We start from the raw sequence: 17700 nt of genomic DNA on the forward strand, positions 1-17700 counted from the left end.
CTCTCTCTCTCTCTCTCTCTCTCTCTAACTCTCTCTCTCTCTCTCTAACTCTCTCTCTCTCTCTCTCTCTCTCTCTAACTCTCTCTCTCTCTCTCTCTCTCTCTCTCTCTCTCTCTCTCTCTCTCTCTCTCTCTCTCTCTCTCTCTCTCTCTCTCTCTCTCTCTCTCTCTAACTCTCTCTCTCTCTCTCTAACTCTCTCTCTAACTCTCTCTCTAACTCTCTCTCTAACTCTCTCTCTCTCTCTCTCTCTCTCTCTCTCTCTCTCTCTAACTCTCTCTCTCTAACTCTCTCTCTCTCTAACTCTCTCTCTCTCTCTCTCTCTAACTCTCTCTCTCTAACTCTCTCTCTCTCTAACTCTCTCTCTCTCTCTCTCTCTCTCTCTCTCTCTCTCTCTCTCTCTAACTCTCTCTCTCCTCTCTCTAACTCTCTCTCTCTCTCTCTAACTCTCTCTCTAACTCTCTCTCTCTCTCTCTCTCTAACTCTCTCTCTCTCTCTCTCTCTAACTCTCTCTCTCTCTAACTCTCTCTCTCTCTCTCTCTCTCTCTCTCTCTCTCTCTCTCTCTCTCTCTCTCTCTCTCTAACTCTCTCTCTCCTCTCTCTAACTCTCTCTCTCTCTCTCTAACTCTCTCTCTCTCTCTCTCTCTCTCTCTCTCTCTAACTCTCTCTCTCCTCTCTCTAACTCTCTCTCTCTCTCTCTAACTCTCTCTCTAACTCTCTCTCTCTCTTTTGTCTCTCTCTAACTCTCTCTCTCTCTCTCTCTCTAACTCTCTCTCTCTCTCTCTCTCTCTCTCTCTCTCTCTCTCTCTCTCTCTCTAACTCTCTCTCTCCTCTCTCTAACTCTCTCTCTCTCTCTCTAACTCTCTCTCTAACTCTCTCTCTCTCTCTCTCTCTCTCTCTCTCTCTCTCTCTCTCTCTCTCTCTCTCTCTCTCTCTCTCTCTCTCTCTCTCTCTCTCTCTAACTCTCTCTCTCTCTCTCTAACTCTTCTCTCTCTCTCTAACTCTCTCTCTAACTCTCTCTCTAACTCTCTCTCTAACTCTCTCTCTCTCTCTCTCTCTCTCTCTCTCTCTCTAACTCTCTCTCTCTCTCTCTCTCTAACTCTCTCTCTCTCTCTCTCTCTCTCTCTCTCTCTAACTCTCTCTCTCTCTAACTCTCTCTCTCTCTCTCTCTCTCTCTCTAACTCTCTCTCTCTCTAACTCTCTCTCTCTCTCTCTCTCTCTAACTCTCTCTCTCTCTCTCTCTCTCTCTCTCTCTCTAACTCTCTCTCTCTCTAACTCTCTCTCTCTCTCTCTCTCTCTCTCTAACTCTCTCTCTCTCTAACTCTCTCTCTCTCTCTCTCTCTCTAACTCTCTCTCTCTCTCTCTCTCTCTAACTCTCTCTCTCTCTAACTCTCTCTCTCTCTCTCTCTAACTCTCTAACTCTCTAACTCTCTAACTCTCTAACTCTCTAACTCTCTAACTCTCTCTCTAACTCTCTAACTCTCTAACTCTCTCTCTCTCTCTAACTCTCTCTAACTCTAACTCTCTCTCTAACTCTCTCTCAATTCAATTCAATTCAAGGGCTTTATTGGCATGGGAAACGTGTTAACATTGCCAAAGCAAGTGAAGTAGATAATATATATCTCTAACTCTCTCTAACTCTCTCTCTCTCTAACTCTCTCTCTCTCTCTAACTCTCTCTCTCTCTCTCTCTCTCTCTAACTCTCTCTCTCTCTAACTCTCTCTCTCTCTCTCTCTCTCTAACTCTCTCTCTCTAACTCTCTCTCTCTCTCTCTCTCTCTAACTCTCTCTCTCTCTCTCTCTCTCTAACTCTCTCTCTCTCTCTCTAACTCTCTCTCTCTCTCTCTCTCTCTAACTCTCTCTCTCTCTCTAACTCTCTCTCTCTCTAACTCTCTCTCTCTAACTCTCTCTCTCTCTAACTCTCTCTCTCTCTAACTCTCTAACTCTCTAACTCTCTAACTCTCTAACTCTCTAACTCTCTAACTCTCTAACTCTCTCTCTCTCTCTCTCTCTCTAACTCTCTCTAACTCTCTCTCTCTCTCTCTCTAACTCTCTCTAACTCTCTCTCTAACTCTCTCTCAATTCAATTCAATTCAAGGGCTTTATTGGCATGGGAAACGTGTTAACATTGCCAAAGCAAGTGAGGTAGATAATATATATCTCTAACTCTCTCTAACTCTCTCTCTCTCTCTAACTCTCTCTCTCTCTAACTCTCTCTCTCTCTCTCTCTCTCTCTCTCTCTAAATCTCTCTCTCGCTCTAAATCTCTCTCTCTCTCTCTCTCTCTAACTCTCTCCCTAACTCTCTCTCTCCCTAACTCTCTCTCTCTCTCTAACTCTCTCTCTCTCTCTCTCTCTAACTCTCTAACTCTCTCTCTCTCTCTCTCTCTCTAACTCTCTAACTCTCTCTCTCACTCTCTCTCTCTAACTCTCTAACTCTCTCTCACTCTCTCTCTCTAACTCTCTCTCTCTCTCTCTCTCTCTAACTCTCTCTCACTCTCTCTCTCTCTCTCTCTCTCTAACTCTCTCTCACTCTCTCTCTCTCTCTAACTCTCTCACTCTAACTCTGTCACTCTCTCTCTAACTCTCTCTCACTCTCTCTCTAACTCTCCCTCTCTCTCTCTCTACCTCTCTCTCGCTCTCTCTCTCTCTCTCTCTCTCTCTCTCTCTACCTCTCTCTCTCTCTACCTCTCTCTCTCTCTCTCTACCTCTCTCTCTCTCTCTACCTCTCTCTACCTCTCTCTCTCTCTCTCTCTCTCTCTCTCTCTCCTCTCTCTCTACTCTCTCTCTCTCTCTCTCTCTCTCTACCTCTCTCTCTCTCTCTCTACCTCACTCTGTCTCTCTCTATCTCTCTCTCTCTAACTCTCTCTCTCGCTAACTCTCCTCTCTCTCTCTAACTCTCTAACTCTCTCTAACTCTCTCTCAATTCAATTCAATTCAAGGGCTTTATTGGCATGGGAAACGTGTTAACATTGCCAAAGCAAGTGAGGTAGATAATATATATCTCTAACTCTCTCTCTCTAACTCTCTCTCTCTCTATCTCTCTCTAACTCTCTCTCTCTCTAACTCTCTCTCTCTCTCTCTCTAACTCTCTCTCTCTCTCTCTCTAACTCTCTCTCTCTCTCTAACTCTCTCTCTCTCTCTCTAAATCTCTCTCTCTCTCTAACTCTCTCTCTCTCTCTCTCTAAATCTCTCTCTCTCTCTAAATCTCTCTCTCTCTCTCTCTCTCTCTCTCTCTCTAACTCTCTCTCTCTAACTCTCTCTCTAACTCTCTCTCTCTCTAACTCTCTCTCTCTCTCTAACTCTCTCACTCTAACTCTGTCACTCTCTCTCTAACTCTCTCTCACTCTCTCTCTCTCTAACTCTCTCACTCTAACTCTGTCACTCTAACTCTCTCTCTCTAACTCTCTCTAACTCTCAATTCAATTCAATTCAATTCAAGGGCTTTATTGGCATGGGAAACATGTGTTAACATTGCCAAAGCAAGTGAGGTAGACAACATACAAAGTGAATATATAAAGTGAAAAACAACAAAAATTAACAGTAAACATTACACATACAGAAGTTTCAAAACAGTAAAGACATTAAAAATGTCATATTATATATATATATATATATATATATATATATATATATATATATATATATATATATATATATATATATATATATATATATATATATATATATATATATATACAGTGTTTTAACAATGTATATATATATATATATATATATACAGTGTTTTAACAATGTAGAGAGAGTTAGAGAGAGTTAGAGAGAGTTAGAGAGAGAGTTAGAGAGAGAGAGAGAGAGAGTTACTCTCTAACTCTCTCTCTCTAACTTTCTCTCTCTCTCTCTCTCTCTCTAACTCTCTCTCCCTCTCTCTAATTCTCCCTCTCTCTAACTCTCTCTCTAACTCTCCCTCTCTCTCTCTCTCTAACTCTCTCTCTAACTCTCTCTCTCTCTCTCTCTCTCTCTCTCTCTCTCTCTCTCTCTCTCTCTACCTCTCTCTCTACCTCTCTCTCTCTCTACCTCTCTCTCTACCTCTCTCTCTCTCTACCTCTCTCTCTCTCTACCTCTCTCTCTCTCTACCTCTCTCTCTCTACCTCTCTCTCTCTCTACCTCTCTCTCTACCTCTCTCTCTACCTCTCTCTCTCTCTCTCTCTCTCTCTCTACCTCTCCCTCTCTCTCTCTCTCTCTCTCTCTCTCTCTCTCTACCTCTCTCTCTCTCTCTCTCTACCTCTCTCTCTCTCTCTCTCTACCTCTCTCTCTCTCTCTACCTCTCTCTCTCTCTCTACCTCTCTCTCTAACTCTCTCTCTCTCTCTAACTCTCTCTCTAACTCTCTCTCTAACTCTCTCTCTCTAACTCTCTCTCTAACTCTCTCTCTCTAACTCTCTCTCTCTCTCTCTCTCTAACTCTCTCTCTCTAACTCTCTCTCTATCTCTCTCTCTCTCTCTCTCTCTCTAACTCTCTCTAACTCTCTCTCTCTCTCTCTCTAACTCTCTCTAACTCTCTCTCTCTAACTCTCTCTCTCTCTCTCTCTCTCTCTCTAACTCTCTCTCTCTCTCTCTAACTCTCTCTCTCTAACTCTCTCTCTCTAACTCTCTCTCTCTAACTCTCTCTCTCTAACTCTCTCTCTCTCTCTCTAACTCTCTCTCTCTAACTCTCTCTCTCTAGCTCTCTCTCTCTCTAACTCTCTCTCTCTCTAACTCTCTCTCTCTAACTCTCTCTCTCTAACTCTCTCTCTCTCTCTCTCTAACTCTCTCTCTAACTCTCTCTCTAACTCTCTCTCTCTCTCTCTCTCTAACTCTGTGTTTTTAACCTATTGACATCTGTCAACATGTGGCTTTTCCTCTGGATTTCTGTTTTTATTTTTTCTCTCTGTCCCACTCAGACTCTCTTGGAATCAACACATCTCTAGTGTTATAATGCATTATTACTAGCCAGGACAAACATATTTTCACGATTTCACTAACATCATCAAAATCAATGAATCGTAGCACGTTTTTGGGCTCATTCAGTAGTTTTTACCTGATAAAGTAGAATTCAGTTTAAAAATAATTTTCAAAGTTCCGTTTGTATTCCCTAAAAAAAAGATTGAAAATGACACTGTTGCTGCTTCCTGTTGTCATGGCTTTTTGATTTATGGCCAAACACCGGTTTTAAATGTCCAAATTCATAATCAATATGCTGAAATACTTGTGATATTTTGAAGACCAGTACATAAAAGTTACACCCTACACACGTGTCACACATGTTCAGGATATTCAGAGGGGTTGGGTTAAATGCGGAAGACACATTCCAGTTGAAAACTGACAAGGTATCCCCCTTTCCCTTTCCCTAAATTAGCACCTTACAAACTGCACACGTACTAATATTTACCGAGCGGTCACTCAAGAATGGGATTGATGAGCTTGTACTACTGTAATCAATAGCGCACGCATATTAATCACTCACATCGATATTGTATTGAAATCAATAGAACTGGGACAATAACTGTGGCGATATGTACCATTAACACTCTTCTACCAGACAAACCTCAATGAACTTGGGTATACAACATATACAGTGCCTTGCGAAAGTATTCGGCCCCCTTGAACTTTGCGACCTTTTGCCACATTTCAGGCTTCAAACATAAAGATATAAAACTGTATTTTTTTGTGAAGAATCAACAACAAGTGGGACACAATCATGAAGTGGAACGACATTTATTGGATATTTCAAACTTTTTTAACAAATCAAAAACTGAAAAATTGGCCGTGCAAAATTATTCAGCCCCTTTACTTTCAGTGCAGCAAACTCTCTCCAGAAGTTCAGTGAGGATCTCTGAATGATCCAATGTTGACCTAAATGACTAATGATGATAAATACAATCCACCTGTGTGTAATCAAGTCTCCGTATAAATGCACCTGCACTGTGATAGTCTCAGAGGTCCGTTAAAAGCGCAGAGAGCATCATGAAGAACAAGGAACACACCAGGCAGGTCCGAGATACTGTTGTGAAGAAGTTTAAAGCCGGATTTGGATACAAAAAGATTTCCCAAGCTTTAAACATCCCAAGGAGCACTGTGCAAGCGATAATATTGAAATGGAAGGAGTACTGCAAATCTACCAAGACCTGGCCGTCCCTCTAAACTTTCAGCTCATACAAGGAGAAGTCTGATCAGAGATGCAGCCAAGAGGCCCATGATCACTCTGGATGAACTGCAGTGATCTACAGCTGAGGTGGGAGACTCTGTCCATAGGACAACAATCAGTCGTATATTGCACAAATCTGGCCTTTATGGAAGCGTGGCAAGAAGAAAGCCATTTCTTAAAGATATCCATAAAAAGTGTCGTTTAAAGTTTGCCACAAGCCACCTGGGAGACACACCAAACATGTCGAAGAAGGTGCTCTGGTCAGATGAAACCAAAATTGAACTTTTTGGCAACAATGCAAAACGTTATGTTTGGCGTAAAAGCAACACAGCTCATCACCCTGAACACACCATCCCCACTGTCAAACATGGTGGTGGCAGCATCATGGTTTGGGCCTGCTTTTCTTCAGCAGGGACAGGGAAGATGGTTCAAATTGATGGGAAGATGGATGGAGCCAAATACAGGACCATTCTGGAAGAAAACCTGATGGAGTCTGCAAAAGACCTGAGACTGGGACGGAGATTTGTATTCCAACAAGACAATGATCCAAAACATAAAGCAAAATCTACAATGGAATGGTTCAAAAATAAACATATCCAGGTGTTAGAATGGCCAAGTCAAAGTCCAGACCTGAATCCAATCGAGAATCTGTGGAAAGAACTAAAAACTGCTGTTCACAAATGCTCTCCATCCAACCTCACTGAGCTCGAGCTGTTTTGCAAGGAGGAATGGGAAAAAATGTCAGTCTCTCGATGTGCAAAACTGATAGAGACATACCCCAAGCGACTTACAGCTGTAATCGCAGCAAAAGGTGGCGCTACAAAGTATTAACTTAAGGGGGCTGAATAATTTTGCACGCCCAATTTTTCAGTTTTTGATTTTTAAAAAAAGTTTTAAATATCCAATAAATGTCGTTCCACTTCATGATTGTGTCCCTCTTGTTGTTGATTCTTCACAAAAAAATACAGTTTTATATCTTTGTTTGAAGCCTGAAATGTGGCAAAAGGTCGCAAAGTTCAAGGGGGGCGAATACTTTCGCAAGGCACTGTATATGTCAAATGATGACAACTTGTCGTAGCCATTTATCAACTTATTTCTCTGTGAGAAAAAGATTTTGGTAGATGACCAATACGGAAAAGGACATTTTTTGGGGGACTGGATCATTTCAACAAATCACCACCTCATCATCGGTTTCTAATAGCAATAGGGGGTTGGTTTTCATTTGAATGATAGCTTAAACCTCAAATCCATTAATTCATGTAATGCCAGAGCGCCCAATTCTTTTCTAGCCACCGTGGTCTGAAAATGACAGCTGCGTTCTAAGTCCCACAAAGGACTGGTGTGTATGACAAAAACAGTGGCAGTGTCCAAAATATCTGATTATCAGCTGTTGTCAAACACACGTCGGTCTCAAAATTATTATCTTCCTCAATAGTGGAATACTAGATGAAAACCCCAAATTAGTATGACATCCTGGCATTTAAAGCATACAACATTTTCAACATTTAAAATACTATTTTTGCATACCCAAAATGGCTACTATTTAGAACAAGTATGGGTATTGATCTGTTTTAAGCAATCGATTTTATGAGATCATGATGACTATAAACTGTAATACTAACATCACCCATCTGAGGTAAAAAAGGATGTGTATTTCCTGCAATTCTTGTGTGGTAAAAACGTTAGTATGTGTAATGTACTAACACATTCTGTCCACCATTGGAAATTAGCATAATGTAACCTAATTAAATATGTCAAAGTAATTCAATATTTTAATATATGATAATAGTAAATGTAGCAGATTCACACATTGTTACAACAATGACATATATTTCTTCTTACTTTAACCATGGAGAGAATTTATATGCTCCTAAGCTCAATTTAACCAGGCACTCTAGACTAGAGTGTCCATGGGGTCTGTGCAGCGGGCAAAATGTATTACGTCCCTACTATTACTGTACTTCTAACATACAGTATATTGTTACTATCAGTATACTAATAGTATATGTCTTTCCAGCTTTTCACGCTACCCCCAATGTTTACAAGAGGAAGAGCAAGGAGATTCGCATGGAGACAGAGCCCTGTGGTCTGGACTGCTTTCTGCTCCAGGTGTGCTCTGATCCTCTACATGTCCTCTGTCTTTAACTGCCCGACAACAGACAGACAAGCCAATGATCACGCTTCGATCCATTCATCCCTTCTTTAACACTCTTCTATCTCTTCATTTCTGTCCCTCTCTTCCTCTCTCCCTCCTCTAAAGAAAGGGGCCAAAGAGTTTGCGGATCAGGAGATGCTGCGCTCCCAGAGGTCCCGGCGGTGGCGGCGACAGCCACGCCCTCCCAGCTCCAGCTGCCCTGGTCCGTCAGGCACCACTGAGGAGGCCAAGGAGGTGGATAGTGATCACGAGACCACCAGCTCCTCAGGTAGCTTGGGGAAACACAAGCATTATAAGGGACAAGACAGACCAACACAAACGTCAGGGATGCGCAGTAGAGCACCTGCTGGGTGTCGACAAACAGGGGCGGTTCAACATGTAGAATCGTTGGGAAATGAACAGAAAATGGCAGCCGATGTTCTGTGGTCAGAGGCGATAGGACGGCCACCCACTGCGCATGGCCGATGTTCATGTTAGTCTGTCTGGTCCGTAAGTACTTTAAGAGACAATTATGGGAAAGACGAGCTTCTAAAGTACTATTCACAGGTTGCACCTGCGTCACTCGGTCGCGTCATGCATCTAAAGTCAATCTGGCGACATCAAAATGATGACAAAAGGTTTTGATTTATTTGCCTTCTTTTTTAGTTGCATTGTATTTCTAAGCCACTGTAATTCCCCAGTTAGCAGTGAGGAATCTGCCCAGAAGCGGTCCTCTTCCGGGCGTCCGAAACTGATTGAATTGGCCCGGAATCGGGTGTCGGACTCGGCCCGGAATCAAAATGAATGACTGCCCAGAATCGGCCCAAGTACATCAGGTCTTTTCCATCTACCAGAATTCAGTTGACTTTGCCGGCACCTTACCAGAATCCCCACAGAAGTGGCCCGATGCAAATGTAAATAAATGTATACAAAATTACCCGATGGAAATATTACTATTATGCATTTTATACATATAAATTATACCCATCCACAAAAAAATACATTTTGTGTCAGAGGAAACACCATACACCTGGTGCCCGTGTCAGCGTGCATGCGCCTGGTCTGCCACGGGAGTCACTACAGCGCAATGGGACAAGGACATCCCGGACAGCCAAACCCTCCCCTAACTTTGATGATGCTGGGCCAATTGGGTCTCCCGGTCGTGGCCTATAGCAATGCAGTTTTCACTACGATGCAGTGTCTAAGACCGCTGCGCCACTCGGGAAGCTCCATCCACAAAGCTTTTCATGTTTATCAATTGCCTTGCACAAAGTATCAAAATACTACAACGGGCTCTTAAAGAATTTTATATAAATGTTAATTATATTTTTTGATCACAGAAACAATGAAAATAATGAAATGTTAATTATATAAAGCAGCCCGTGTAATCATCTGCCAGAGAGTAGCCTCAATCGGCCCGAGGCCCCAAGTAATACATTTGGGCCAGATAACTCACACCGGAATCGGCCTGAGCCCCAAGTAATACATTTGGGCCAGATAACTCTCACCGGAATCGGCGTGAGCCCCAAGTAATACATTTGGGCCAGATATCTCTCACCGGAATCGGCCCGAGCTCAATCCCCGCATCCTAGCCATAAGCAATACTGCTGAAGGCGGACTCTCCGCCGGAATTGGCCCAGAACCACTGTGCTAGCTGGGGCACTTTTGATTACATTTTCGTCAGCGCTCATTGACAATACATCGAGTAGGATGCTCAGTTGGGCATCAGTCCAAAACGAACGTTCAAAACAATATTGTGACGAAACATGCAACCCATGAATAGGAGACTGCCAGCTTCCTATCTTCTAAGGTAGGAGAACACTAATGCCTCAGCTGCTACGGTACTACAGTATATCTGTCATACCTCAGTGTATTAATGACAGAATGGATTGACTAAGTTCCCCATAACACTCATCTGCCAGAATGGTTCATGTGTGCTGAATGCAGTTCATCAGAAAAGAGAACATTGGCTGAAGAAGATTATTATTATTTTTAAACCATTCACTCGCTCTCCAAACACAAGAATCCAACCATGGGTTTCAGGTCCAAAACCAATAGATTCTTCACTCAGCCACTCCCCCTGGTTTCCTCTTTCTGTTGACAGACTCATGTGGAGAACAGTGGGAGGGGAGAAAGAGCACTCTCCTCAGGCTCTCGTTTTCTCTGTCTTAATCATTCACTCAGTCTCTCTACTGTCTCTCTCTTGCATTCAGTTTGGAAGGAACTAATATCTGTACTGTGATGTCACTGCAGCTCTTCATTTTGAAGATAGACTACTGACTTAAGCTGGTGGCCCAGCGGCCGTCCCCTCTAGCTCAAATCATGTGTAAAAACAGATTGATGAGCGGACTAATAAGCATTCCCCAGTCATAGCATGTGGTCACAATAACACAGCCTTGAACCTGTTGCCAAGCAACATGTTGCTCTCTGCCTTTGGCAGTGGGTGTATGTGCATGAGTCTCAAATGCCCACCCCCCCCTCCCCTGTGTGTTTGTCTGTGTGTGTGCGCATGTGTGTGTTTTTGGGTACGGTCAGAGAGCAACTCTCGCTGTCAGACCCCCACCAAGCTGTGCCTGGGGGAGGAGCACGGGGAGCAGGTGGAACCTCCTGTCCAGTGGAGTGGGGCTGAGGAGTCTCTGTTCCGAGTGCTGCACGGAACCTACTACAACAACTTCTGCTCCATCGCTCGCCTCATCAGCACCAAGACCTGCAAACAGGTGAACCACCAAGAACCTACACCCACCAGATGTTCATATACTCTATTGATACACCAATTAAAGCAAGTCTCCTGGCCAACACGCTAATGACCAAAACACATTACAGACTAGTACAGACCGACAAGATAACGAAGTGGTGCTGTGACTGTGTTGTAGTGTGTTGGCATTGATACAAGTGTCGTAACACATAATACTGTGTGGAAAATTGGGATGATTACAAATGGAATGTAAACAACATGCGGAGTCATAAATGAGGACTTTTACGACATGTACATGACAGCTTTGTTATTCTCTGAGACGCTGTCACGGTCTCCGGGCTCAGACGGCTTATAGCGAACGGATCCCTTCTGGGCTGAGGTATTGTGGGGATGTTATGTGTCTCTAATATGGAGGAGTTAGGGGAGTATTGTATGGGGAACATATTAGGCCTTCTGATCAGATTTGCAAAGCTATTGAGAGACACGTTCCAATCCTCCAAAACCAAAACAGAGAGACAAAGACCGAGAAACAAAGAGGGCGAAGCGCGACGACAGAGATCCGCCACAGACGTTGCAAAGTAGCTTTGCCCCCTGCAGCAGCATCCCGGCCCCGAGCACAACGCCAGTGTGACTCTATAGCATGGCCTTGTTATCCCTCAGAGAGCCTGTGGTTTGGCTGGATGGAAACACCGCTGCTACGAGCTTCCCAGTCCCTCCCTCTGGGTAATGTGTGTCTGTCTGTTTTAGGGAGGAAGCCAAATCTGTTTTTTTGGCAGGGAGAAGTGGTTTGGGGCTTTGCGGGTGTGTGTGGGGAGTGGGATGGCGGGGAGGTGTGTGTGTGTAAATTACGCTGAGATGGTGGTGGGTTCTGATAGGGGAGGAGAGGGCCACGTGTTTTATGGAGTAATCACATGCAGCGATGCGCTTCCCAGCTTAATTTGAGAGGCACTCAACTACACAATGGGACCAATTCCAGAACCACACAACATTCTGCACCGTTGTGGATAGTTGCCTCATATCTGTGTGTATGCGTGTCGTGTATGCGCTGACAAATATGCCTGCATGTGTGTGTTTAATGTGTGTGTTCCCTCTCTTCCTCAGGTGTATGAGTTTGCTGTGAAAGAGGTCCTGATCCATCGTGTTCCGTTGGAGGATGGTGGCAACTCCCCTCAGAAGAAGAAGAGGAAGCACAGGCAAGATGGCCGCCGACTTTTACACTCACTCCCTCCCCGTCCCTGTTGCAGCATGACCTCATAGGAATGTAGTGAGAATGGACCCTGATACACAGATCAGTGGGAGAAAAAGATTAAACCGTGCAGAAAATGAAAGGAACTGCTCTTTTTCAAATACCTTTGTACAGAAATAGACATGATTATTGAAAGTGTTTTTCATTTCTTTCTGTAGGTTATGGGCAAAGATACAGCTCAAGAAAGGTGAGTTCTTCACTTGACTGAGGTATTGAAATAGTCAAATTAACATTGTCAAATGCATTTCTTATACACTAATTCAGAATGATGTATCTGCTCATTGTATAATTAAAGCCTTTGTCCTCTCTAGATAACTCATCCAATCAGGTGTACAACTACCAGCCATGTGACCACCCGGACCACCCATGTGACAGCTCCTGTCCCTGTGTGATGACCCAGAATTTCTGTGAGAAGTTCTGCCAGTGTGAGCACGAGTGTGAGTGTCACCTTACCCAAACACACATCCACTGTTACCACCATGTCCTAACACACTCACACACACACACACCACTTCCCAACCCGGACAGACCATTTGCAGAAGTCCAAAACATATCAGTGTGAAAACAGACATATTTCAACACATACTGAACATTCCTTCCACTAAACTGGCTGTAGTAAATGTGTACTACAATTACCTGTACTGACAGCGAGAGGTTTCACAGCTCAACTCTGTAATGGGAATAGGAATGTGTTCACAGGACAATTCTGCTGAAGACTAGCTCTCTTTCACTCGGTGGATGAAAAGGCCCTTTTGACAGGCCAGAATAGACAGTGGAACAGTGTGTAAGACGATCCTCCTCCTCGCTGTGTGTTCCGCAGGATAAGCTGTCCTCTGGCAGGCAGGGTTTGGTTAGCTGCATGGGCATCTGTTCAGCACGGGGCCGTGTTCACAATGCTCTGACACATTCATCCCAGGAGAAATGAGCCTGAACCGCTGTGCCCACGCACTTCCACAAATGGCCACAGGGCGGAAGGAAGGAATGTTGAGAGAGAAAGAGAGAGCTTGGCTCTGAATTCACAGCTTTGGCTCATTTTGTGTTCTAACAGAAATACAGTTCTCCCTCCCCCTCCCTGGTTTTGACAGGAAGCAGCGTATGGAGGGTTTAATGTGTGAGCTCCACAGCCCTGGAGTGGAATCAAAGAGATGTGACAGGCACAGTGCCTGAACTACAACATCCATCCCTACATTTATACGAGACCGACCGCTACGACTGAACACTGCTCGGTGATGCGCACACACACATACACACACACACACACAGCCACACAGCCACACAAACTGTAGGGAAGAAGACTTAGGAAGGAGGAGAGACAAGACTAATGTTACTGCTCTACTTATGGAGTATTGTCCTCCAGCTAAACCTGTTGGAGAGGAGAGGGACATTTTAAGTTGTCTGCTGCTCGTTTTCCTTCTTCCTCTGCCCGGAAGGCTTTCCATTACTCTCAGCACAGCTGTATTTCAGCATAGCTGCCAGCAGAGGTCAGTGATTGATGAGTTACATTACAGAGCAGCAGCTTTTTTACCGTTGAGGCAGCGTTCATTAATGAAAATGCAGTTGCCGTTCGCCACACAGCCACAGAGAATTCTGTTACAAAATAGTTCTCTAGTCCACTGAGGCATGTAACTCATACGGCCTCTCTGTTACCGCAGTATGTTTCTATGCTGTTTCTAAAAGTGACTCTCCGCTGAACGTTTCCCTGTCTGACTCTGAACACTACCCTGGGGTGTTACATTGTTCTCCAGGCCAGAACCGTTTTCCGGGCTGCCGCTGTAAGACCCAGTGCAACACCAAGCAATGTCCCTGCTACCTGGCGGTGAGGGAATGTGACCCAGATCTGTGTATGACCTGTGGAGCCGCGGACCACTGGGACAGCAAGGTAGTCTCCTGCAAGAACTGCAGCATCCAAAGGGGGCTCAAGAAGGTAGGCCAGTGGGCCATGTTCCAGTCCAAAGGAATAGAAAATAGCCGATGATGTGCTGTATCTGAATTCAGGTCGGAGTCAGAACCCATATTAACATGCTTATGACTTGCTGAGGAATAAAAGGCACTGTTGTATTATTCCGGTGTTGTCTTGTCATTTTGCGTAAATGTCAGCCAACTTTAACCTCTGACCTCTGACCTCTCCCAGCACCTCCTGCTTGCCCCCTCAAACGTGGCAGGGTGGGGCACCTTCATCAAAGAGTCCGTTCAGAAGAATGAGTTCATCTCTGAGTACTGTGGAGAGGTGAGGCAACATAAAACTGTTGAACGTTTCTTTATCATGTAATGGGGTATAGTTGGGTGTGGGGTTTATACGGTATCAGTATGCGTTTGTATGAATGCCTTTGTGTTAATGTATAAAACATTTAGTCTGACCATCACACTCTGAAACTGTCTGTGTCTGCAGCTAATCTCGCAGGATGAGGCGGACCGACGGGGGAGGATCTACGACAAATACATGTCCAGCTTCCTCTTCAACCTGAACAATGGTAATAATGACTCCTCAACACGCTAATGATGCACAGTTAACCCTTTTAAAGGACATCACCGTTGCTGTGTTCTGTGATCGCTGAGCTGACACGTTCCTGTAATGTCTCAACAGACTTTGTCGTGGACGCCACAAGGAAAGGGAATAAAATCAGATTTGCGAATCACTCGGTGAACCCAAACTGCTACGCTAAGGGTAGGATCACATAGAAAAATGCAAAGCCTGTTTTGTGGAATGATTTGGTTTGGTGACGTGCACAAATCAATGATGTGATGGCTGTTGTTGCAGTGGTCATGGTGAATGGAGACCACCGCATCGGGATCTTTGCCAAACGGGCTATCCTACAGGGGGAGGAGCTCTTCTTCGACTATAGGTAGAGCCTTGTGGCCATGGGAACACTGGAGTCTTCGATACAATACGGTATCGCAGTCCTTCTTTGGTTGTCTCTGATATTTGTGGGATGACATGCATTTATTTTTACACTGATGCTTCACACTGTCCTGACTCTCTCTCTCTCCTGCCCCTTACAGGTACAGCCAGGATGATGCCCTGAAGTATGTGGGCATAGAGAGAGAAGTCGACATGGCCTAGCATTAACCTGCTGCATTTCAGCTACCTGCACTGACCCCTTGCTGACTGACCCCCCCCCCCACCACCTGGTAATGCTTCTGCTCCTCCCCACATTGCCACAACAAACACAAGCTTTATTGGCCTCTGTGAAACATTCACCGTAATGGAGGAGAATTAAAATACCTGATCTATGTTACTGACTAGTCCCCCATTGACAACAGTGCTGAACGGTTTTCTTCTCCCTTGGTGACAATTTCCTCCTGCTACCACATCAGTGAAATCACTTCCTCTCTGTATGAAGCACTTCCCCACTCTGCTTTATCACTCACCTAGCGAAAACTGTGTACATGAAGCTTCTGGAACGAAACAAGCAATTAGAATGGCAACAAGAACCTACTATCTACAGTATATATTCAATGTATCGCTTATACTGTACCATCAGCCTCACGGCATTGTTGTTATTTTCAACATGAACACATGCTGTGTGTTATTCTCTCTGTATTTCTGTTACTGTACTCACATCTATTAACGATTGCTTGTCCTCTCAATGAGCAACGCTAGCTTTTAGCCTACAGTGTATCTATTAACAGTGCAAGACAGCGCACGTGTTGTCTTTTGGTTTAAAATGAACTCTAAGCACATTAGCAAGATAATTAGCTTTTATTTTCAAATGCAGCTCTATGGAGGAACTCAGTATCCTGTCATGCTAACTTTCCTGTTACTCAGAAAAAGCCTCTTCCCGGTAGCTTTTGGAGGCAATGCTAAACTCATGATAATGCTAAAGCTCTGTATCTGACCTGTCTCTGTGGCTATAGCATCAACACCACCCCCTTCATACATAGTGAAATAACTTACTGTGCATTTATATCAATGTTCTTAAAAAAAAAAACATGCCGTACCGTACGAGAAACCGACTAACTGAATGTGAACTCTGAAGGGGTGGTTGATGGGAGATCTCATTCCTCCTTTAGTTTGACAACTAGTCACCTGTGCCATTGGTACTCAGTAATACGTGTACTTTATGAAGCATTTGCCATTCAGTTTACATGAGCGTCAGCTCTTCTAACTCAAAGACTATATCCGTGTATAAGAACCATGAACACTATAGTCTCCCCTGAAAAAGCTGTAAGTGCCAAATGAATCTAAACTGAAAGAGGAGGGTTGTCATTATGATGTTTGTACTGTATATAATGGACAGGACTGTGTTACAGGTAACCATTTTAGGGTTCTACTCGTCATGGGAAAATAAGATAGGAAAAATAACATTTTTTGACAATTTCAATTTTCAAGTGCCCCACTTGGATGTTGTGTACATACAACCATCCATCTGATCATGTTGTCACACTATATAAAAGTGAATTGTGGAACTGACATCCAGGTCTGATATTCACCCAGGATTTTATCCTTAAGTCCAAAACATTTACACCCATGAGAAGATGAGATCTTTCTGCACGGAGGTGACTGAAACTATGTGGAATTTATCGTTATGTACAACTTATGCCTATGAAAATAAAACTTTTAACTTTATACATTATTACAATATGCATCTTGTCGTTGAGTACCATTGTCAGTCAAGAGATAATTCTGGTTTCCTCCAGTGTTTAAATGTGGAAGTGGGGTAGCGCTATTTGGGGGGTGGGGGGCTAGGATGAGTCAGGGTTGAACATACCCTAGCCTCAACCACAACCCTAAAGTTAGCCTCAACCACTGCCCTAACCCTAGCTTCTTGTCCACTTCCCAGTTCAACACTAATCCTCAACCCTAACCCTAGCTTCTTGTCCACATCCCGGTTCAACACTAATCCTCAACCCTAACCCTAGCTTCTTGTCCACATCCCGGTTCAACACTAATCCTCAACCCTAACCCTAGCTTCTTGTCCACATCCTGGTTCAACACTAATCCTCAACCCTAACCCTAGCTTCTTGTCCACATCCTGGTTCAACACTAATCCTCAACCCTAACCCTAGCTTCTTGTCCACTTCCCGGTTCAACACTAATCCTCAACCCTAACCCTAGCTTCTTGTCCACATCCTGGTTCAATACTAATCCTCAACCCTAACCCTAGCTTCTTGTCCACATCCTGGTTCAACACTAATCCTCAACCCTAACCCTAGCTTCTTGTCCACATCCTGGTTCAACACTAATCCTCAACCATAACCCTAGCTTCTTGTCCACATCCCGGTTCAACACTACCCCCAGCCTCAACCACAACCTTAACCCTAGCTATTATATCCTACTTTACTCTTTGAATACCATGAGGCACTGGAGCTTGGCTTCAGGTAACACCAACTTAATTTACCCACTGGTTTCATCTTAGGTGTTCCAATTTTTCCCATACCAACATGGATTTATTAGGACTGTACACGAGACAGACACATTGTGCCTTTGTCAACAGGTAAAGGGAAACTACACCATTTTAATTTCCTTCAGGATTCTTTATTGAAGTGTC

General features: G+C 44.0%; 1 protein-coding gene across 2 annotated transcripts in view; it reads left to right on the forward strand.

Moving 5' to 3' along the window:
* Nucleotides 1-16785, forward strand: part of ezh1 (enhancer of zeste 1 polycomb repressive complex 2 subunit) — a 28397-nt gene extending 11612 nt beyond the window's left edge. Inside the window, exons 9-20 of one of the 2 annotated variants that reach the window (XM_024433205.2) lie at nucleotides 8154-8245; nucleotides 8397-8559; nucleotides 10806-10987; nucleotides 12067-12158; nucleotides 12370-12398; nucleotides 12523-12648; nucleotides 13957-14135; nucleotides 14343-14438; nucleotides 14601-14682; nucleotides 14796-14876; nucleotides 14970-15101; nucleotides 15212-16785. In XM_024433205.2, coding sequence (XP_024288973.2) covers nucleotides 8154-8245; nucleotides 8397-8559; nucleotides 10806-10987; nucleotides 12067-12158; nucleotides 12370-12398; nucleotides 12523-12648; nucleotides 13957-14135; nucleotides 14343-14438; nucleotides 14601-14682; nucleotides 14796-14876; nucleotides 14970-15058 — 1211 coding nt within the window. In that variant the 3' untranslated portion in view covers nucleotides 15059-15101; nucleotides 15212-16785. The remainder of the gene's footprint in view (nucleotides 1-8153; nucleotides 8246-8396; nucleotides 8560-10805; nucleotides 10988-12066; nucleotides 12159-12369; nucleotides 12399-12522; nucleotides 12649-13956; nucleotides 14136-14342; nucleotides 14439-14600; nucleotides 14683-14795; nucleotides 14877-14969; nucleotides 15102-15211) is intronic. The other variant, XM_024433204.2, reaches the window with a different exon arrangement.
* The last annotated feature ends 915 nt before the right edge of the window (nucleotides 16786-17700 follow it).

The sequence above is a fragment of the Oncorhynchus tshawytscha genome, linkage group LG09 (genome assembly GCF_018296145.1).
Source record: "Oncorhynchus tshawytscha isolate Ot180627B linkage group LG09, Otsh_v2.0, whole genome shotgun sequence".
Lineage (NCBI taxonomy): Eukaryota > Metazoa > Chordata > Actinopteri > Salmoniformes > Salmonidae > Oncorhynchus > Oncorhynchus tshawytscha.